General features: G+C 41.5%; 1 protein-coding gene across 1 annotated transcript in view; it reads right to left on the bottom strand.

Moving 5' to 3' along the window:
- The window catches only part of LOC125446730 (fibrillin-1-like), a 570,259-nt gene extending 547,003 nt beyond the window's left edge, over nt 1–23,256 (bottom strand). The window contains exons 1-3 of the mRNA XM_048520489.2: nt 22,651–23,256; nt 15,514–15,596; nt 15,221–15,319 (exon numbers count right to left, since the gene is read on the bottom strand). Coding sequence (XP_048376446.1) covers nt 15,221–15,319; nt 15,514–15,596; nt 22,651–22,832 — 364 coding nt within the window. The 5' untranslated portion in view covers nt 22,833–23,256. The remainder of the gene's footprint in view (nt 1–15,220; nt 15,320–15,513; nt 15,597–22,650) is intronic.
- Between the last annotated feature and the right edge of the window lie 723 nt (nt 23,257–23,979).

Raw genomic sequence — 23,979 nt, 5'->3', positions numbered from 1 at the left:
GCTCTCATTCTTTATCTACCATAGCATAGAATTGAAATTTCTGCTCCAAGTCTATAAAATCTCTTTGCGTCATACCCACTACACCTGCAGCCTCCAGATTTGCTCCTTCTCGCTTACCTATCTGCTCCCAAAGTCTGGCCTTTGTGCATTTCCTTTCTTTCATTCTTCCAATAATCACAAAATCTTCTATTATTGCAATTCCTTCTCCAATTTCCTTCGTTCATCTCACCTTCACCTTCAATTTTAGATTCCACACTAATATGAATCCTTTCTCGGCATATCCTTTCTGCTTCCATCTCTTCAACTGTAGTTTGCATGTTGACATCATAGATCGTCATACCAGGCACAAAGCCTTTTAATTACAAAAGTGTTTTATCAAATTCATGGAATATCAGTAAGTGCGGTACCAAAACAACTGTTCTCCCACCCCTCCATCACAGATTCGCAAATTTTAAAAAATGCTGCGATTGACCACAGCAAGAAGCACAGATCAGACATGAATTTATAATCTATGTTCCTCTTTTTACTGAGATAGCAGCTTCACAAATAATCTTGAATAAATTGTTTTACAAGTTTCCAGTTTATTAAACAAATTCAAAAAGAAATAAGAATGCTGGGATTAGTCACATTTCTCTTGCTAAGAAAACATACTCTCTCAAAATAAAGCATTCATTTCCAAATTAACAAAGAAGAAAGGAAACAAATGGAAATGTTCTTATATTCATTTTTAAGCCCACTTTGTCCAATAGAATAATGCTACTAGAGCAGCCAATTTTGCTCCGCAGTAAGATATCTCACACAAAATGTTTGAAAGAAATTTTGACGAAAGGTAAATACTTCTGGTGCAAATTTACATCAGTGGCACTGGACTGTTGAAAGTCTGTGACTGGTCAGGTCAGACAATAATAATGTTCGTTAAGTGTTCAAATCGTAGCTGACCGCAGTGCTGGGAAATAAAGCCCTATAAGCCTAAAGACACTAAATGCCAGTAACAAATGCTATTAACCACTGCACAGTTAAACATAAAACCTTTCTCTCCTTTTTTTCCAGTATTCAAGCAAATACTCATTTACATAGTGTATAAGGGAATCACAACCTAAAGTTTTTGCTTCAGAATGCCCAGAAATCTTCTGTAAATGCATTTCAGTACACATCTCTTGAAAAGCATGTAGTAATATGGCTCATTTTAATGTTTATCATGTGATCAAGTGAAACGATCAATTCCTGATAAATAACAGCAAATTTTCTGCTAGAGTAATATATCTTTGCAGCAGCACTTTAATTTCTAAATAATTATTTTGCAAATACTTTAAAAGAATCATGTTTTAGACAAATACAAAGCTGATTATGTGTAAAAACCAATCTAGAAACATGAATATAAATCTTATCAAGAGTCTGACTTCAGACTTGTTTATGGTCATAGAATTTCAAGTCTAAATGGACATTTGGAGCACCAAAAGCAGTTTCGGTCCCCGTATTTAAGGAAAGGCATTACTTCATTGGAGCCAGTTCAGAAAAAATTCACTAGGACGATGCATAGTAAGTAGTCTGCTGAGCAAAGGTGAAACAGATTGAGAATGTACTCATTGGAATTTAGAAGAATAAGAAATAATAGGGTCAGAGGTCTACAGCATGGAAACAGGCCCTGCAGCCCAACTTGCCCATGTCACCCCATTTTCACAATTAAACTGGTCCTACTTGCCTGCATATGATCCATATCCCTCCATACCAATCCTGTCCATTTAACTGTATAATTATTTCTTGAAGGACGACATCACACTTGCTTTCACCACTACTTCTGGCAGCCCGTTTAAGACACATATTACTCTCTGCGTGAAAAAAAATTGCACCATTTTCTATCTCCCTCCTCTCACCTTGAACCAATGCCCTCTAGTATTAGACTCACCTACCATAGGGAAAAGCTGTTGGCTATCGACCTTCTCTATGCCTCATGATTTCCCTTGGTCTCCTATGCTCTAGAGAATAGTCCCAGCCTATCCAACCTCTTTTTCACTCAAATATCTCTTGGTCCAAGTAATGTCCCAGTAAATCTTTTCTGCATTTTTCTAGTTTAATAATACCCTTTCTACAGTAGGGCGATAAGAACTGCACATAGTACTTCAAATGTGACCTCACCAAACTTCTGTACAGCTGCAACAAGACATCTCAACTCCTACACTCAATACTCTGACCAATGAAAGCATCAAGCTGAAAGCCTTCTTCACCACCTTGTTTATGACTTCACTTTCAAGGAGCTATGAACGTGTACTCCTAGATCTCTGTTCTATAATGCTATAACACTCCCCAGGGCCATACTGTGCAACTCTTGCCCTCATTTAACCCACCAAAAATGCAACACCTTGCATCAACATCTCAATTAATCAGTCATTCCTTATTCTGCTGACTCAGGATTTTGCTGTATTCCCAGACAACCTAACTTCATCGTGCACTGGACAACCAATCTGCTAACCATAGGTTCCAAATCTCATCTAATTCAATATATAACTGACAAAAAAAAGTGAACACAGCACCTATCCCTGCGGCACACAGTTGGTCACGGGTCTCCAGTTTGTAAAAAGCAACCCTCTACCACCCCCCTCTGGTCTCAGTGAAACACACAGGATTCTTAAGGGGATAAATTCTTTACGGAGTAAATGCTGACAGGATAGTTCCCCTCATGGAAGGGGGAAGGACAGAGCACAGTCTCGCAATTAGGGTGCCAATTTAAGACTGAGACCAGAGGAATTCTTCTGATGGTTGAGTATCTTTGGAATTCCTTGCAACCGAGAGAGGTGTGAAGAACCCTCTGTATATTTAAGACGCGTTTGTGATCAGCAGAGGGATCCAATGTGATCGAGACAGGCACAGAGAGAGAGAGCGCGAGAGGGGGAGAGAGCGTGAGAGCGAGAGGGGGAGAGGGCGTGAGAGCGTGAAAGCGGGGGAGGGAGAAAGGGGGGGGGGGGGCGAGAGACAGACAGGAGAGACAGACAGGAGAGACAGACAGGAGAGACAGACAGGAGAGACAGACAGGAGAGACAGACAGGAGAGACAGACAGGAGAGACAGACAGGAGAGACAGACAGGAGAGACAGACAGGAGAGACAGACAGGAGAGACAGACAGGAGAGACAGACAGGAGAGACAGACACAGCGGTTGGATCAGCCATGATCCTATGCAATAGTAGAGGAGGCTCGAGGGGCTGAATAGCCTACTTCTGTTCCTACTTCTTATGGAACTGTTTTCTCCCAAACTTAAGTCGCATCCAAATGCCTTAATAACATTTGAGGTATGAACATTGCGTCTCCTTCAAATCTGTTCATCATATTGTCAGCATCTATTGTTGAAAGGTAAAATCTTTTCAATCACAATCACATTGCATGACAAATTATTTGCTCAAGAGTCAAGTTTCACTGCAACCCTATTACCGCTTCATACTGGAGTGTATGCTTGAGCCAATAGTATGTTCATGGCGTAGAAGCTCTGCAGGGTACAAGTTAACAGGTCACTGTGACTATATGCCCCAAGGTGGCGGTGGTGAGCTGACATTTTGAATCACTGCAATCTAGTACAACATACCCACATTGCTGCTGGGAACAGTATTTCAGGATTTTAAATCAATTTTAATATAATGGCTACAAATTCTCAACTCCCAACTACCATACATTAGCACAGCCAGAAATAAAAGAGGGAAAAGGACAGATTCTGGTAGTGCTCAGCAATCATTGCATTTATATTTAAAAAATCTTGATTAAGTGTTAAAAAAATATGTAAAACATATCTTTTGGTGACAAACCTTTAGCAAGTACAGATGCACCACACCTCCAGTACTCCAAGAATTCCACACATTTCTTCACATGCCACAATCTGACCACATTAGAGCACCACAGAAGAACAGGTGCAATAGCAGGCAATTCAGCCCCTTGAACCTGCTCTGCCATTCAAATCAATCATGGTTAATCTAAACTCAGTTTAAACTCCATGTTCTTGCCCACATCCATATAAATTTCCAATTCATTACTCATTAAAAATCTGACTAACTTCGCAAATTTACAGAATGCTTTAGCACTGACTACATGCTTGGGTAGTGATTTAACAGATTCCTGACATTGAGATGTAGTTTTTCATATTTGAATTAAATTTGCTAATTCTTATCATTTCTTATTCTAACTGCCCCACAAACAGAAACATCATTTTTACATCTGGTTTGTCTATCACATTCAAGCATCACACAGCTCAACTAAATCTCCATTCATTCTAAGCTCAGACAATATAGGCCTAACCCGCTCAATCTCTCTTCACAAGACAAACCCCTCAACTTTGGAATCAAACAAGTAAACCAGCTCTCAAATGCCTTCAATACAACTGTATCTAGCTTTAAAGAAGGTCAAAATTATATACAATACTCCAAGTGTGGTCTCACTTATACCTTCTACAGTCGCAGCAATATTTCCTTACTTTTATATTCTATTTCTCTAGTTATAAATGCCAAAATCCTATTTGCCTTCCTCATTACCTGCTACACCTGCATTCTAGTTTAGTGCTCATGCACAATGCCACCTAAATCCCTCTGCACCAAAGCATTCTGAAGTTTCTCTCCACCGAGATAATAAGTTACCTCTTTATTCCTCTGGTTAAAATTGATGACCTCACACTTAAATTAAACTCATCTGCCAAATTTTGGATTATTTGCCTAACCTATCTATTTCTATTTGTGGCTTTTATTCCAACTTAGTTCCCCACCTATTTTAGGTGTCATCTGCAAATCTAACTGTAGTAGCTTCTAACCCTGCACTCAAGTCATTAAACAGGTTGTAAATTGGGCCACTAAGAACCAAACCTTCAGGCACCCCACCAGTTACACCTTGCCAGCGAGAAAAAAGCCCGTTTATCCCAGCTCTCTGCATCTTCCTGATTATTAATCCTCTAACCAAGCTAATAAGTTATATTAACCTCACATGATCCAACCTAGTGTGTGGTACATTACCAATGTGCACTGAAAGTGCAGGTATACTACATCTGCTGGATCTCCAACATCTACCTGCATGTTAATTTTCAAAGAATCATAGAATCCTCAAACTCCTACAGTGTGGAATATCATATCTCTGCAACCTTGCATTTCCCATGCTAATCCACCTGACCCACGCATTCCTGGACACTATGGGCAATTTAGCACAGTCAAGCCATCTAACCTATACATCTTTGGACTGTAGGAGGGAAACTGGAGCACACAGAAGAAATTCACCCTGACATGGAGAGAATGTGCAAACTCTACAGACAGTCACCTGAAGCTGGAGTTAAAACTGGGTCCCTGGTGCTGTGAGGCAACAGTGCTAACCACTGAGCTACTGTGTTGCCCCTAACTCTAGGCTTTAAACAAAGCTAATTAATCAAACATGCCTTACCCTACACAAACTGCTGACTCTGATGGATTGTGTTTTGACTTTCCTACGGTCCTGTTATTACCTCCCTGGGCAATTGGCTGCCTTCAACCCCTTCTTCACAGTATATTTTCCCTGGGTGATGCTGATTACTCCAAGATTCGCTTGTGACAAAATGTACCTTTGACAGGGATTAGTTCTATCCTTTTTCTCGGAGAGGTTTTGTAAACCTGGTATCAAGGTGTCTGCTCCATGAAAAGCACAGTAAATAGCTGTGGTTTTGTTTCTAAATCAGACAAAAGTAGCATGAGTGGGTGCAGCCAGGCTCACATGGACCCAGAGATTTGGTTTTGGTTTTGCTTTTGGTTGTTGAACTTAGTGTTTTGGAGCTGAAGCCATTAGATACAGCTCCCTCTGCTGCTGAAAAAGCTCAACTGCTTTCGCTGCTGCCGGATTCCTTCTGTCTGTCTTCCTTCTCTTAGACTGAAGGGTACAGCAAGTGAAGGAAAGATCTGTTCTGCTGAATTTGCTTTTGCAAAAGGGTATATTTATGGGGCGGTATGGTGGCTCAGTGGTTAGCACTGTAGCCTCACAGCACCAGGGAACCCAGGTTCGATTCCAGCCTCGGGCAACTGTCTGCGTGGAGTTTGCACAATCTCCCCGTGTCTGCGTGGGTTTCCTCCGGGTGCTCCGGTTTCCTACCACAGTCCAAAGATGTGCAGGCTAGGTCGATTGGCCATGCTAAATTGCCCATAGTGTTCAGGGGATGTGTGGGTTATAGGGGGATGGGTCTAGGTGGGATGCTTCAAGGGGCGGTGTGGACTTGTTGGGCCGAAGGGCCTGTTTCCACACTGTAAGGAATCTAATCTATACTGGAACACTGGTATGTAGTAGTTAGATAATATATTATTTTGTTAAATATTTCGAGAGTTAAATTTGTGCCTATTCCTAGAAAGAAGGGTAAGAATAAAATATGTTGCTTAAAGCCTAGTAACGAAACCAATCAAATCACATCTTGAACACGGTGCCTTACACTTGCCTTTAGACAAGATGAAAGTTAGGGTCTAGGCCAGCTCTGCTGGGGTTTGGTCTGGTCCGGTCCATTACACTTACTTTCTGTAACTTTTACACTGTTATTAGTGGGACAGCACAGGTATCCTCCATCATAAAAGCTAAAGCAAAATACTGCCTTTGGCCTTCTGTGCTCTCCACAATTATCTCTCCAGTCTCATGCTCCGATAGACCAACATTCACTTTAGCTACACTCATCCATTTTATATTCTTCAAAGTTTTTGCTATCATCTAGTTTTAATGCATTAAGTGTACTAGTTTTCTTTCATGATTTACCTTTGCTGCTTTTAATTTCTTTTAGTAACCCTTTGGTGATCTTTAAAGGGTTTTTCCAACCTTCCACCCTATCAGAGGCCTTTACAATGTGGGAAGCCTTAGTTTTTGTATTACATTTTTAACTTGCACACTTAGACATGGATATTTTATCCCCTTCTTACAATCCTTCTTCCTCTGGAATATAGTTTGGTTGAGAATAATTAATTGTTTCTTCAAATAGCTGCCACTGCTCATCAATCGTATTACCTTTTAGTCTGAGATAGCAAGAACTGCAGATGTTGGAGTCAGGCACAGTGTGTGGAGCTGGAGGAACATAGCAGGCAGGCAGCATCAGAGGAGCAGGAAAGTTGACATTTCAGGTTGGGACCCTTCTTCAGAAATGGGGAGGGGAAGGGAACTGGGAAATAAATAGAGACCAGCGGATTGCAGTGGGAGAGAGATCCATTAAGGTCTGAGTGGAGGAAGGAGGACTTTCCTGCCAAGACTATGGCTAGATCTGTCCTCATGCCTATGTAATGACCAATGTTTAGTTCCAGAATTTTAGTACGGGACTCCATGACGCCTCAAGGAACAGCTCACATGCATTCAATGAACTCTCCCTCAAAGTTACCCTTGCCAATTTGATTAATCCAGTCCACACACGTAAGAAAATCATGATTATTGTACCTTTCTCATCAGCCTGCAGTATTTCCTGGTGGATACTGTGCGTCACAGTGGAACTACCATCTGGGGACCTATAAATGATCCCCATTAGGGATTTCCTTCCCTTGCTATTTCTACTCAGGCTTAGTCTACATCTTGATCTCCAGTTCCTTATGATTTCTCATTACAACACTGATTTGTTCCTTTACTAACAAAGCTACACGACCTCCTTTTCCTATTCTTTCGAAAGTACCTTTGGATATTCAAGTTCCAAACCTGGTCTCCCTGCAACCATGTCTCAGTAACCAGCACTAAATCATACCCATTCATCTCTACTTGCACTGTTAACTCCATTAATTTTATTCCAAATGATTTAAGTTTCTTTTTATTAAAATTTCCTTACACTCATGACTACTCAAGACTTACACCTTAAGCTGACTAAACAAAGCAGTTCAGACAAACAAAAACTAATACTATTACTGACTAAAGACTTCTGTTTCACGTCCAAATGCTCAGTAGGAACTGGAGGTTACACAAGGCCACTTCAAAGGATAAGCAACAACAATTTTCATTTGAATAGCAACCCTCAAAACAGTAAAATGGCTCAAAGTCCTCAAAAAATGTTTTGCCAACAAGCATACATCATTCTGTGAAAAAAAAATTTACACCTAGATAATAGCATGGTACATCAACCAGGTTAAAGAATGCAACAAATAGTGATTGTGAATAAAATCTGAAAAGACGTAAAGCACTGGGAAGTCATATGGTCACACAGCACAATGGTATGCCAGTGTACATCCTCAGAAGATGAGGCTTGTGAATTCAGCCTAGAATTACATAAAAAACATTCTGATCTCAACCATAACCAGAAGGAAGCAGCAAGTCAAAGTCAAGCACCTCCTCACGAAGTTAGGGGGAATTAGAAGGAGAAGGACTCGACTGGCATCCTCAAGCATTAATTAATTTAATTTTCTGAATAATGCACAAAAGATTGTGCAAAAGAAAACTAACAAGGAATAGTTCAAAGGCAACAGCCCTATAGGAAACAACATCAATAAATATGAAATGGACAAACTATACTGCTCCTTGAATGTGGTCTACCATTCAGTACAATCACAGCTGATGATAAGCCTCTTCAGAATCATGTGTTTCAATAAGGTTACCTCTAATTTTTCCTAAACTCCAGAAATTATAGACCCAACTTATTTTAGCCTATCACAGGATACCCACCTCATCCAAGAAATAAATTGATTAACTTTCATCATACAGGCTCCAAGATAAACATATCTTTCCTTTGGTTTTTCAACCAAGTTAGTAGAATACTCCAGATGTAGTTTCAATAAACAAACAATTATAACAAGGCTAGCAATAGTAACCTTCCTAACTGTGTACTTTACCTACACACAAATTGTGTTCCATCTACAACTATACTCAAGTCTCTCTGAATATCAATATTTACAAGTTTCACAGATCATAAGAAATATTCTGCTTTTCTATTTCCAATAAAAATAGGTAACCTCACACTTCCCCATGTTGTACTCCATCTAAAATCTTAACAATGAAACTAGGAGCACAAGTAGGCCATTTGGCCCTTTGAGTTTGCTCCATCATTAAATATAATCATGGCTAATCTTTAATCTCTATACTACATGTCCACATTCTTTTCATATACCTTGATTATCTTAACACTTACTTGTCAATTTCTCCTTCTTCATTGACTATCCTCATCTTCATCAACTAGCCTGCCACAGCCCTCTGTGACAGCAAATTTCACAGGCTGAGCACTGAGGGAAAAAAATCTCTATCTTGAGGTTATGATCCCAGTTTTGAACAACCAAAAGAAAAACATCATCCTTGCATCAATCCTGTCCAGTCTAGTGGTGAACACTTCAGCATCTAGGACATCCAGCCTCCAATCTTTGGGTAAACGTCTTCCAAGGCGGCCTTCGAGATATACAACAGAATCACAGAGCAGAAACTAATGGCTAAGTTCCATACTCATGAAGATAGCATCAAATGTGATCTGGGGTTCATGTCGTGCTACATGTGACCCTACTACACTGTTCTATACCTGTAAAATCTTCCTTACTGTCCTGTTTTGACACCATCATCTTGATAAATTGTTATGATCTCTCTACCTTAACTAGCTTGCACAGTTTTGAATTATTTATTATTCTGGTTAGATCTTTGGCATGCAACTCTTATAACTATTATGTTATTCCAGTCATTTGGAATGTCTCCACCACCACCTTATTTTTTACTTTTTGTAATTATCTCACAAACTCATTTAATTGGATTATAGGTCATCCTTTCATTCGTTATTCAGCTACTGACCCTTTACTCACCATATGACACTTTTGATCACCTGCAGAGACCTATTATCTGGCCTGTTGACACTCACTTTGAATGATCTTTAGATCTGTCTGCCCATTGATCTCTTTGCCTATAAATTCTATATTTGTATGCTTCTCTCTCACTTCACCTGAAGGGGGCAATGCTTCAAAAGTTTGTGATTTCTAATAAACCTGGTGAATTATGTCCTAGTGTCGTCTGACTTCTGACCTTGTCCACCCCAGTCCAACACCGGCAGCCCAACGTCATAACCCTATCATAGTTTTATGTTTCAATCATTTCCGTTCTCATTCGTCTAACCTCCAGTGAATACAGGCCCAGTCAAACCAATCTTTCATCATAGTACAGTCCTGCCATCTCTGGTATCAGCCTTGTGAACCTCTGCTGCACTCCTTCTCTGGCAAGTTTATCCTCTTTTTAGATTCGGAGACTAAAGCCGCACACAATATTCCATTGTGGTCTCACCCTCAGCAAGACATTTCTACTTCTGCAGGTGGAGGTGAAGGAGTTGTGGTAATGTCACTGAACAAGCAAACCAGAATCCCAGACAAATGTTCTGGGGACAGAGGACACATACTGCCAATGCTGGAAATCTGAAATAAACAGAATGTTGGTAAAACTTAACAGGTTTGGTAGCATTTGTGGAGAAAAACAAAACAAAAAATTCATACTGGACTTGAAATACTGACTCTTCCTCTCTCCACAGATGCTGCCAAACTTAATACTGCAATGCAGCTTTGAATCATAAGACCATAAGACATAGTGGAGGTAAGGCCATTCGGCCCATCGAGTCCATTCTGCCATTTAATCATGGCTGGTGGGCATTTCAACTCCACTTACCCGCACTCTCCCCATAGCCCTTAATTCCTTGCGAGATCAAGAATTTATCAATCTCTACCTTGAAGACATTTAACATCCCAGCCTCCACTGCGCTCCGTGGCAATGAATTCCACAGGTCCACCACTCTCTGGCTGAAGAAATGTCTCCTCCTCATTTCCGTTCTAAATTTACCCCCTTTAATTCTAAGGCTGTGCCTACGGGTCCCCTAGTCTTGCCGCCTAACGGAAACAATCTCCCAGCGTCCACCCTTTCTAAGCCATGCATTATCTTGTATGTTTCTATTAGATCTCCCCTCAACCTTCTAAACTCTAATGAATACAATCCCAGGATCCTCAGCCGTTCATCGTATGTTAAGCCTATCATTCCAGGGATCATCACTGTGGCAAATGAAGAAATCTGAATAAAAATCAGAGTCTACAAGTGACTCTGGATCCGCAAAGTAGTTGACTCAGCTGCTCTCTGAAAATTGCCCAATAAGCCACTCAGCTCAAGGACAACGAGGCATGGGCAATAAATGCTAGCCTTACCCACAACATTCAGATTCCGTGACAAAATAAAAAAGAATTCAAATCCTCTTATAACGAAGGCCAACATGCCATTTTGTCTTCCAAAATGTTTGCTGCACCTGTCTACTTTTGTTGACTGGTGTACAAGGACATCCAATGTATCACCATTTAAATAATATTCTACCTTTCAATTTTCTACACTGAAGTGAATAAACTTTATCCACGTTATACTGTATATGCCATGTTTGCCCACACACAACTTGTCTAGATCACCCCAAAGCCTCCTTCTATCATCCTGAGGTGTTAAAAATTTTCTTGAAATCTAAATACACCACATACACTGGCACTTCCTCACTATTCGCAGTAGATTAGGTAAGCATGACATCCCTTTCATAAAGGCATATCAATTTTATCTATCAATGCTTTTAAATGTTGTTACGATGTCTTTTGTAACAGACGCTAGCATTTTTCCCATGACTGATCAGGCTGACTGGTCTGCATTTGTGTTTTTCTCTCCCTCTTTCTTTAAAAAAAATAGAGTGGGGTTACATCTACAACCTTCCAATCAATATAAACTGGTCCAGAGTTTTGGAACATGACCACCAATGCAACCAATATTTCCAAGGCCAATTCCTTAAGTAGATTGTGATGTAGATTATCACACCCTGGTGACTTGTCAGCCTTTAACAACATCAAGAAAAATCAGAAATTAAACCTGAAAATCATTTTACCCAATTCCTCCCTCACTTGACGCTTTATTCCCAAACATTTCTAGGAAATGATTTGCATCCTCTTTCATTAAAACCTAAACGTGCGTACAATTCTTCATTATTTTCTCCATTTCTGGCTGTAAGAGGCCTACATTTATTTCCGCTAGTCTTTTCTCTTCACACAATTCCAGGAGCTATTACATTCCATTTTACCACTCGATCAAAGTTTGTCCTATTTTGCCAATTTCCTCAGACTTAAAGTGTAGAGCTGGATGAACACAACAGGCCAGGCAGCATCTCAGGAGCACGTTTCGGGGCTAGGCCCTTCATCAGAAAAGGGAGAGGGGGAGTAGGAAGAGGGTTTCAAATAAATAGGGAGAGAGGGCGAGGCAGATCGAAGATGGATAGAGAAGGTAGTTGGAGAGGTGACAGACAAATTAAAGAGGCAGGATGGAATCAGTAGAGGTGAGTGTAGGTGGGGAGGTAGGGAGGGGATAGGTCAGTCCGGGGAGGATGGCTTCCCCAATGTAGAGGAGGCCAAAACGGTACAGCAGATGCAATATACCACATTGGCAGATGTGCAGGTGAACATCTGCTTGATGTGGAAAGTCTTCTTGGGGCCTGCGATGGGGGTGAGGAAGGAGGTATGGGGGCAGGTGTAGCACTTCCTACGGTTGCAAGGCAAAGTGCCAGGTGTGGTGTGGTTGAAAGGGAGTGTGGAGAGGACGAGGGAGTCTCGGAGAGAGAGTGGTCCCTCCAGAAAGCAGACAAGGGTGGGGAGGGAATAACGTCTTTGGTGGTGGGGTCAGACTGAGAATGGTGGAAATGTCGGAGGATGATGTGTTGGATGAAACCAAGCGGAGGCTTGGGAACCACTTTGCAGAACACCTACGCTCGGTTTGCAAAAAACAACCGCACCTCCCAGTCGCCAACCATTTCAACTCCCCCTCCCATTCCTTAGACAAGGAGTCCATCCTGGGCCTCCTGCAGTGCCTCAACGATGCCACCCAATGGTTGCAGGAACAGCAACTCAGTCCGCTTGGGAACCCTGCAGCCCAATGGTATCAATGTGGATTTCACTCGATTCAAAATCTCCCCTCCTCCCACTGCATCCCAAAACCAGCCCAGTTCTTCCCCGCCTCCCTAACCTGTTCTTCCTCTCAACTATCCTCTCCTCCCACCTCAAGCTGCACCACCATTTCCTTCCTACCCCACCCCCTTGACCTGTCCATCCTCCCCGGACTGACATAATCCCCTCCCTACCTCCTCACCTACACTCACCTTTACTGGCTCCATCCCCGCCTCTTTGACCAGTCTGTCTCCTCTCCACCTATCTTCTCTTCTATCCATCTTCGAACCGCCTCCCCCGCTCTCCCTATTTATTTCAGAACCCTCTCCCCTCCCCCTTTTCTGATAAAGGGCCTAGGCCCGAAACATCAGCTTTTGTGCTCCTAAGATGTTGCTTAGCCCGCTGTGTTCATCCAGCTCTACACTTTGTTACCTCGGATTCTCCACCATCTGCAGTTCCCACTATCTCTGATATAAATTGCTGCTCAGACTTGCTACTTTCTCTGGCAATTTTACAAGTCTTGTCTTGATTTAGTACTTACCCCAATTTCTTTTTTAGGCTATGGGTGAACCACGTTTCCCATTTAGTTCTGCAATTCATGCATATATGTTCTTTAAAAATATTAGCCATTGCCTGTTCTCAGCCAACACTTTTAGTACGGTTCCCTTATCCATCATTGCTAACTCACACTTCATACATTTGTAGTTGTTTATGCTTTTGTTCAGGACCCTGGTTTCCAATTCAACTTCTTCATTCTCTATCATAATGAACACTTTATCATTTGTTGGTTGCTCTTTCTCAACAGACTCTGCAACAATCAGATAATGTAACCTCTCAGTATAGGACAGCTTGCTGTCAAGTTGGTTACTCATCATATTGGTCTAAAGTTCCATCATGTATACATTCTAGGAAATTATTCTTTACAGTAATATTGCTTGTTTGGTGTCCAATCTATCTGAAGATTAAAGTCACCCTTCACTACAATCGTACCTTTGTGGTCCGTGTCTCTAAATTTCCCGCATAATGTCTTCCATTACTTCTCTACTACTGTTTGGGGGCCTACAGACAATCCTCAAGATTTCCTGCCCCTTGCTGATTCCTATTCCACAATTTCACAAGGTAATATCCTTCCCCACTATTTTGTTGTTAGCAAAGGAGTGAAATATCAATGATACTCTACCTCCTTTTCCTAACTGTCTGTCCTTCCAAAATATTGAATATCCCTGGATATTCAGTTCCTATTCTTCGTCGCCCTACAAACATGTCTCCATAATGCAACTATATATAGAATTCTGTACATCTCTTTACACTAGTAATTCATCTACACGCATTTCCAGTACTGTGAATGGGTTCCATTCTGAAGTCTGTTCAAAAGTCAATTGAGCGCAAGTCGGAACACAATGCATGACGATGTAAAATAGTCGTGTGAATGTTGTTCATATTGTGCATGTTCTATGCATTAACACACAATACCTTTAGACTTTTCCTTTTAGCTTTGTTATTCATCTTAGTTTTATTTCACTATATGGCCCCATTTGTTTCTAGCCATTCACTTCCGCTTCTTACTCGTTCTCTTGTTTCTATGCTGGTTGGCCATCTGTCTGCTTGGGCGCCCTACCCTTGCCATTCTAGTTGCCCACTTTAGGGGCAGCACGGTGGCACGGTGGTTAGCACTAGTGTCTCACAGCACCAGGGACCTGGGTTCAATTCCAGCCTCAGGCAACTGTCTGTGCGGAGTTTGCACATTCTCCCTGTGTCTGCTTGGGTTTCCTCCAGGTGCTCTGGTTTCCTTCCACAGTCTAAGGAATTGCAGGGTAGGTGGATTAGCCATGAAAAATTGCTCATAGTGTTCAGGGAGGTGTAGATTAGGTGGGTTGTAACGGGGATGGGTCTGGGTGGGATATGCTGAAGTTCAGTGTGGACTTGTTGGGCCGAAGGGCCTGTTGTTTCCACACTGTAGAGATTCTAATTCACTCATTTAATTCATCCATACCTTGAAGTATTCTTAGTTTATATACCACCTATTTTTGTATTTTCAGCAAACCTGGAAAAATTGTCTAATCATCAATATAACAGAAACAGAAATAAATCCCTTGAACTGATTCTACAGTCACATCAGTAATTATAACCTGCATGCTTATTCATCACAACTTTTGCCTCTTTTCTGCTGACCAATCTTCCATTCATTCTCCTTATTACCCACCATCTTGACAACACCTTAGATTGTACATATCTTAAAGCAGCATCTCAATTTCCTTTTGGAAATTCAAGTCTATTACATCTACTGGTTTCTCTTCATCAACTATACTAATTACATTGTCAAAACAAACTTCTAATAAATGAGTCATTTCATTAAAAAAAACTCAATTTCACTCACCTGATTTTGAGCCACATGTTGGCGCTATCTGACCATTTGGGCACGTGCATATGTTTGGTCGTGAACAAAACCCATCACCACACGAGTTCCTGCAAATTGCTGAAATGAGGGAAAAGATGTATTTAATCTCAAAGCATTCTTTCTTAAATGACAAAATACAAGACAGAAATAAAATATAAAAATGAATAGCTCTACAATATTTTCTTCTCCCTTAACACTCCCATCTTCATCAAGTTGCTTGATTTCCAGCATTACATCACAATGTCACCCCAATTCCCATGTCTTTCACTTACGGACAATGCATTGGTTTCCACCAGGTAACGTTTTCCAACCCGGGCAGCAGTATGAATGGAAACGTGATCCACAAACATTTGGCCTAAAAAAGGATTCAATTAAATTTGAGATAAAAATGCTCTATGTTTTACTAAGATAAATGTCTCATCTTTATGTTGATGTTTATATTAACACATCCAGGCAGAGTTAATACATCAATAGTGCCATCATATATTTTTAAGGCTAACTCAAGCAATGCCATTTTATTTGTAATGTAGTTTTTTGAAAGAATACCTTGGAAAAAAACTGGTAATAGCTGATTATATGAACAACATTTATTAAATTCACAACAGTCCACTTCCTATCTGGTTGTATATCCTTTGCAAATCACAAAAGGTGGTCACAGTTCCAGCAGCACAAATAAATGGATCATGTAGATGTCAATGCATTTAAGTGTTATGCACTGACAAATTAATACAAACACTAAAATAAAGGCATAAAAGAAAAATATGGCATGCCTGTTCCCGGAAAATCAACACACCTAAACTTCAAAACATGAAGGAAACTACAAAATTCAACTCAACAGCAATTTTTTGCTTCTGACCAGACTCCTAAATAACATGGTAGGCAGTGCTGTTGGTTTAAAACCTCTTGAAGGATTAAAAGAAAATGGTATAATGTAAAGGAAGAACATAGACAGATAAACTACTGCAGGAATGAATTTCAGAGCAAGATTGCAAGTCTTAAAATTAGCCTTTTTCATTAAGATGAATTAATAGTCACATAACCAGTGAGATTCTTTTATTAAAAAATGTGGGGTGCAACAATATTCAATAATTTCAAGATGAAAAATACAAAAATATAGTATCTATTTTTATTTGTAAAATAATAAGCAAGCCATAATGGTACAACCAATAGTCAATGTGTAATGCCATAACACAGTTGTTCTAAATGAATAAATGAAAAGTGAAAGATTCCCAATTGTGGTGCAATGGTAGTAACACTACCTCTGAGCCAGAAGTTCAGAGTTCAGGTTCTGACTGCTCCTGAAGTGTGTAATAAAATATCTAGATGGTTTGATTAAAAATATCGGAAAGATTCCTAGACTCAAATATTGGTATTGACCTCAGACTGGATATTAACTGCTTTCCTTTGACTACTTTTAATGGAAGGGAGAGGATTTTAAAAATTTACAATTTGGACAGTCTGCAAATTTATAGCTATTACTAATGACAACACTATTAATATTGCAGTGAGAAACCAAATAGATTTAAAGATTTAAAAATAATATGATCCTCATATACATTGAACATTTAAAGAGTTTATTTTCAGAACATGCATTTGTACATCAACCATAGCTCAGTTGAAAGTACACTTGCTCAAGTCACAAGGGTCTGAGTTCAAATCCCATCCCAAGGTTTAAGCACAAAAGTAACAGCTGACATTTCAAGGCAACACCGAGGAAGTACGTATTGTCAGCACTGCCAGCTTTTATATGAGACCTTCAAAGAATGTGAATCCCTCCAGTGTGAAAGCAGGCCACTCGGCATAGAATTCACATTGATCTCTGAAGATTATCCTTTCATGTCCCTTTCAAATCTTTCCCAACTCACCTTCAATTTATGCCCTCTAGCTCTGGACTCCCCTACCCTCAGAAACAGACCTTGCCTATTCACTTTGTAAATGCCCCTAATGATTTCATAAATGACAAAGTTCACCTATCAGCATCTAACAATTCAGAGAAAAATTCCCAGCCTATCCAGCCTCTTTATAATTTTTTTAGATTAGATTAGATTCCCTACAGTGTGGAAACAGGCCCTTCAGCCCAACAAGTCCACATCACCCCTTGGAGCATCCCACCCAAACCCATCCCCCTTACAACCCACACACCCCTGAACACTACGGGCAATTTAGCTTGGCTGATTCACCTAGCCTGCAGATCTTTGGACTGTGGGAGGAAACTGGAGCACCTGGAGGAAACCCACACAGACACGGGGAGAATGTGCAAACTCCACACAGACAATTACCAGAGGCTGGAATCCAACCCAAGTCCCTGGCGCTGTGAGGCTGCAGTACTAACCACCGTGACGCCCTAAACTTAAACCCTCCAGTCCCAGCAATATACTTGTAAATTTTTTCAGCACCCTTTTACATTTAACATTCTTGCCATAGCAGGGATACCAGAATTATGTGCAGCATTCCAAAAGTGGTCTCACCCATGTCCTATACAGCTTCAACATGATGCCCCAACTCACTGATAGGTGTAATCGATAGGCTACCAATTAATAACATCACGTTGGGGTGGGCAATAAACAAAGAAGTAAAAATGTACAGCAATTATTGTGGGGGATTTTAATCTACATGTCCATTGGTCGAATCAGGTCAGTCAAGGCAGCCTTGTGGGAAAGTTCATTGAATGTATCCGTGATAGTTTCCTTGAACAGTATGTAATGGAACTGATGAGGAAGCTAGCTAATCTAGATCTGGTCCAGCAATCACAGTTAGGTTAACTCGTTAGAATACAGATGGAAAGCAAGATGATAAAATCCAATACGAGGGTCTTGTGCTTAAACAAAGGAGACTACAATGGGATGAGAGAAGAGTTGGCTAAGATAGACCGAGATCAAAGGTTATATGGTGGGGCAATTAAGGGACAGTGGAGGATTTTCAAAGCAATTTTTCACAGTGCTCAGCAAAAGTATATACCAGTAAGGAAGGAAGGACTAGGAAAATAGATAATCAGCCATGGACAACTAAGGAAGTAAAGGAGGCTGTGAATTGAAAGATAAAGCATACAAAGTGGCAAAGGCCAGTGGGAAGCTAGAAGATTGGGATAACTTTAAAGGTGAACAGAAAGCCACAAAAAAGCTATAAAGAAAAGTAAGAGATTATGAGAGTAAACTGTGTCAGAATATAAAGCCAGATAGCAAAAGTTTCAACAAATATATAAAATGAAAATGAGTGGCTAAGATAACCATTAGACCTTTGGAGATTGAGAAGAGGGAATTAATAATGGGAAATGAGGAGACAGCCAAGGCTGTGAAAGTAATAGCTTTAAATTGAGGGGTGAAAGATATAGGACAGATGTCAGAGGTGGTTTCTTTACTCAGAGAGTAGTAAGGGAATGGAACACTTTGCCTGCAATGGTAGTAGATTCTCCAACATTAGGTACATTTAAGTCATCATTGGATAAGCATATGGACGTACATGGAATAGTGTAGGTTAGAGGGGCTTCAGATCGGTATGACAGGTCGGCACAACATCGAGGACCGAAGGGTCTGTACTGTGCTGTAATGTTCTATGTTCTATGTGTTCCTATACCCAATGCTCTGATCAATCAAGTCTCCTTCACCACCCTGTCTGTGATGTTACCTTCAAGGTAACATGAATTTGCACGCCTAGATCTCTTTGTTCTCTAACATTCCCCTGGGCCCTAGCATTAACTGTGCAAGTTCTATCCTGGCTTGCCTTACCACATGCAACAGCTCACATCTATCCAAATTAAACTCCATCTGCTACTTCTGTGCCCATTGGCCCAGTTAATCAAGATTTCTTTGTATCTTGTTACAGACATAGTAGGAACTGCCAATGCTGGAGAATCTGAGATAACATGGTGTGAAGCTGGATGAACACAGCAGGCTAAGCAGCAGAGGAACAGGAAAGTTTGACGTTTCTGAAGAAGGGTCTCCACCGAAACATCAAACTTTCCTGTTTCTTTGTACCTTGTTCTGTTTGCCCTGCTATAGGAAGGATGTTGTTAAACTAAAATAGGGTGCAGAAAAAAATTTACAAGGATGTTGCTGGGGCTGGAAGATTTAAGTTTAAGCAGTGGCTGGATAGGCTGGGATCTTTCTGCCCCTGGAGCAGAGGCTGATAGATGACCTCATATACTACTAATATGGCATCATCTGCAACTTTACTAACCATACCTCCTGTAATCTCATCCAAACTGTTGATTATAACTGCCAAACAAGTGGACCCAGAAGACTTTGATTTGTCCTTGAAGACAAGCTTTTATAGAGCCATAGAGATCCATGACACACGAAAAAGTCATTCAACCCATCACATCTGCAAAGATCAACATCAAAAAACTACGCTAAGCCCATTTTCAAGTACTTAGCACATAGCCTTTTATGTCATGGCCTCACAAGGGCACAGCTAAATATTTCTTAAACATTTGAGGGTTTCTGCCTCAACTAGCCTTACTGGCAGCGAGTTCCAGATTTCTGCCACTCTCTGGGTGAGGTTTTTCCTTTAAACCTTAAATCATAGAACATTACAGCACAGTACAGGCCCTTCGGTCCTCGATGTTGTGCCGACCTGTCATACCGATCTCAAGCCCATCTAACCTACACTATTCCATGAACGTCCATATGCTTGTCCAATGATGACTTAAATGTACCGAAAGTTGGCGAATCTACTACCGTTGCAGGCAAAGCGTTCCATTCCCTTACTACTCTGAGTAAAGAAACTACCTCTGACATCTGTCCTATATCTTTCACCCCTCAATTTAAAGTTATGCCCCCTCATGCTCGCCGTCACCATCCTAGGAAAAAGGCTCTCCCTATCCACCCTATCTAACCCTCTGATTATTTTATATGTCTCAATTAAGTCACCTCTCAACCTTCTTCTCTCTAATGAAAACAGCCTCAAGTCCCTCAGCCTTTTCTCGTAAGACCTTTCCTCCATACCAGGCAACATCCTAGTAAATCTCCTCTGCACCCTTTCCAAAGCTTCCACATCCTTCTTATAATGCGGTGACCAGAACTGTACACAATACTCCAAGTGCGGCCGCACCATAGTTTTGTACAGCTTCACCATAACCTCTTGGTTCCGGAACTCGATCCCTCTATTGATAAAAGCTAAAACACTGTATGCCTTCTTAACAGCCCTGTCAACCTGGGTGGCCACTTTCAAGGATCTGTGTACATGGACACAGAGATCTCTCTGCTCATCTACACTGCTAAGAATCTTACCATTAGCCCTGTACTTTGCCTTCCGGTTACTCCTACCGAAGTGCATCACCTCACACTTGTCTGCATTAAACTCCATTTGCCACCTCTCAGCCCAGCTCTGCAGCTTATCTATGTTTCTCTGCAACCTACAGCATCCTTCGTCACTATCCACAAATCGATGTCCCTGGTCATTAACCTCTCCATCATGAGGAAGTTTTTTTTTCCCCTGTCTACCCTATCTACGCTCTTAGTTTTAAACATCTCAACCTCCTCTGTTCCAAGGGAAATTGCTCCCAGTCTGCCAATTTCTGTTCAAAACAAAGTCTCCAGCTCAGGCAACTTGGTAAATATCTTCTACAGGAGATTTAGTAATGGACACATTTCAACTCAAATTCTACACTTCAAGGTGAGGATGTTTTGAGGAGACAAAAAAAGACTGCAGATGCTGGAATAACACAGCAAGCCAGGTAGCATCGGGAGGAAAGCAGCAGTCACTTATAGCCCTTCTTCAGTCATACCAGAAACGTAGGCTGCTCCTTTCCTCCAGATGCTGCCCGGCTTGCTGTGTTCTTCCAGTCCCCCTGTTTGTCTACCATCTATTTGTTTTGATGAGAACTTGCAGACCAACAGTCATTTCAATACTAAGAGAATTGCTGGAAGTCTTGGCAAAAACGACATCTCTGATGAAGGGTCTAGGCCCGAAACGTCAGCTTTTGTGCTCCTGAGATGCTGCTTGGCCTGCTGTGTTCATCCAGCCTCACATTTTATCATCTTGGAATCTCCAGCATCTGCAGTTCCCATTATCTCTGATCACATTCCAGTCCTCAGGAAGGGTCACCGGACTAGAAACGTTACCTCTCTTGTTCACACATGCTGCCAGAACTGCTGAGCTTTTCCAGCAACTTTGTTTTTGTTACCACATTTTCTTCCCCGGAAAGTTCTAAAAAAATTACTTAACTCGATCTTAAGCTAGTTACTTTTTTTAAAAAAAAATCACTTTTCACTGTAGTCAAGAGAAGACGGATCAAAAATTGTACGTAAAGGGAAATATTACTAAGGGGTGTTGTGCTCCAACAGGGGGCTTCTGTTCGATTCCCCGCTCGTAAAGAGATATTTTGGTAACCATAATTCATTTATCTCAAGCTCTCAATCCACTCCTACCTCCTTGGGTTTCCACTTCAATATCTGGTCCGGTGACGAAACGAAGTTGGGTAAACGCGTAGTGTGGTCTCGTTATATTTACTAACTGCACTTGTAAAACTTAGTGCAAGACATCTCGGATGCATCGAATAATCGATAAATAAAAGCACCTGCATATTGCCACCATCCCTTTAAGATTTACAATCATGAGAATAATCAGCTAAGATTCAACAAATACCCCCCATCTGATCAGGGCACTTTTTAAAATATACACGTTAACGCTGAGGTTAGAAACAGCAACAAAATAGCTGATAACTTCGCCAGCAGCTCGAATCCGAACCATCTAGACCCTGAAACGGGAAGGAGTGGGACAGCAGCTCAGCAGTATCGTCTTTAAACATCAGCAAAAACTAAAGTTTCACGGCTTGCTCGGATTATCGAGCTTTTGCACTTTGGGGCACCGAATTCTGCATTCAAAAATGCAAATAGGTTCCAGATGGAAAGTAATGCAAATGTTATCAGAGCAATTCACAGCATCTACTAAAGGGTTAATATTTTTTCAGAGAAATGAGAAGTACAGACGGGGGGCCCTTTTCCCTCAGTACCTACAGGTCCCTGCAACTTCACATCCAGGAACCTATGAGTTGCTTCGGGAGGGGGCGACCAGAGGAGCTTATATATGCTGAGGTGGAAATGCAGTCTTGAACTAAAATTCAGTATTTACAAGTCTTTACTTTGGCGAAATAAAAGCCTATTCGCAATATCCACTTCCAGCAAAGTATTACACTGATTTCTAAACAAAAAATATTAATGCAACATACTCGCCAAGTCCGCCTTTTAAAAAGAAAAATCGTGTTTTTAATTAAAAAGTATGTCTTGACGTCGATTTAAACTTAACTGCAGAAATCCCAGGCTTGGTTAAACACAATAGTCATCGCGTCATTAGCTAAAGTTGAATAATTGATTTTATATTTTTTACAAGGGGTGGACAGACCAGATTATGCAAAACAGGATGATATATTTGCAGATAAAATAAATCCCACGAGTAACGGTAACATTTACCCTTTCAGTACGTCCTGGCTCGATCCGCCTCGTCGTTTTAACCTATTTACAGTCTTCTGGTTGCTGTTATTATATTTATCAGCATTGGGATTTGGTTCCGCCGCATCTACGCCTGTCTGTACCGCAACAGATAAGAGAGTTGTAAATCCCACGGAAAGTTTCAGCAGCCACCGTATCCACATAGTGTAGTCGGGGCCGGACTCCCTCCTGTCTCAGCCAAATACTCGCTGCTCCAAGGAAGACAGGAGATAGAGAAGTTGGAGGGGGGTGGGGGGGGGGGGCGTGGGGTTGCAAAAACAAAACACAACTGGAGTGGCACCTCTCAGTTTCGCTAGGCAAGCAAAAAAAAACTCTTCTGAGGAAAATTAAAACTTCGGAGGGTGGGAGATGAAGGTTTAAAAAAAATCCAAGTTCAGACTTATCGTTCAGATCCAGTTGAACGGCAGAAGGGGGTAAAAAAACATACCAAGTGGACTCTTATATAAAGAAGTGATGCATATTTTTCTCATATAAATATATGTAGATAAATGTCTTGTCCCCCGAGCTCTCCGCAGCCCCTCGCCTGCATGTAATTCGTGCCGTGCGAGACTAGGCTGTGTACAGCTCACACCGCGCTCGCCCGCTATTCGCTCCTTCCCTTCAACCGTCATCCGCCGCGTGCCGCCCCTCTCTCTCCCCCCCAGATCCCGCCACCACCACCACCACACCCGACCTCGCGCCGTCACGCGCTGCTCTCGCGAGAGCGCCAACAGCCGGCTGCTTCAATGCCACGAGGAAACGCGCCGTTCGATGTCCGTGGCTGGGCTGTAGAAAGTTCCAGAGGAATTTTATTTGCCGCAGCGCTGGATCTAAGGGGAGCGGAGGAAAAACACAAATCGACATATCCTCCTTCGCAGCGTCACAACATTGTCTACGCTGGGATAGCGATGGCATTCACGCGCCAGGCGCTGGATTGGATGCTGTCCTTTTGTCACCGGTCGCTGCCCGAGCCTGTGCGGGGACTGAATACGATTAGCCCCGCAACAATTTAACACTTCCATTGACCGACCGCTGTCTGGAGTCAGCACGGAAACAGACTGTTGAGTCCAACCAGTCCACACCCAACATAATCGCCCACATAGAACATTATAGCACAGTACAGGCCCTTCGGCCCTCGATGTTGTGCCGACCTGTCATTCCGATCTCAAGCCCATCTAACCTACACTATATCCTTCCAAACCTTTCCTATTCATCTCAGTGTCTTTTAAACTTTGTCAGTGCCAGTATCCACTACTTCCTCAGGACGTTCATTCCACACACCAACCACCCTCTGCAAAAAAAACGCCCCTC

This window comes from Stegostoma tigrinum, chromosome 36 (assembly GCF_030684315.1).
Source record: "Stegostoma tigrinum isolate sSteTig4 chromosome 36, sSteTig4.hap1, whole genome shotgun sequence".
In the NCBI taxonomy this organism is placed as follows: Eukaryota; Metazoa; Chordata; class Chondrichthyes; order Orectolobiformes; family Stegostomatidae; genus Stegostoma; species Stegostoma tigrinum.
Note: the sequence above shows the minus strand (reverse complement) of the source record. Positions and strands in the feature narration are given on the sequence as shown.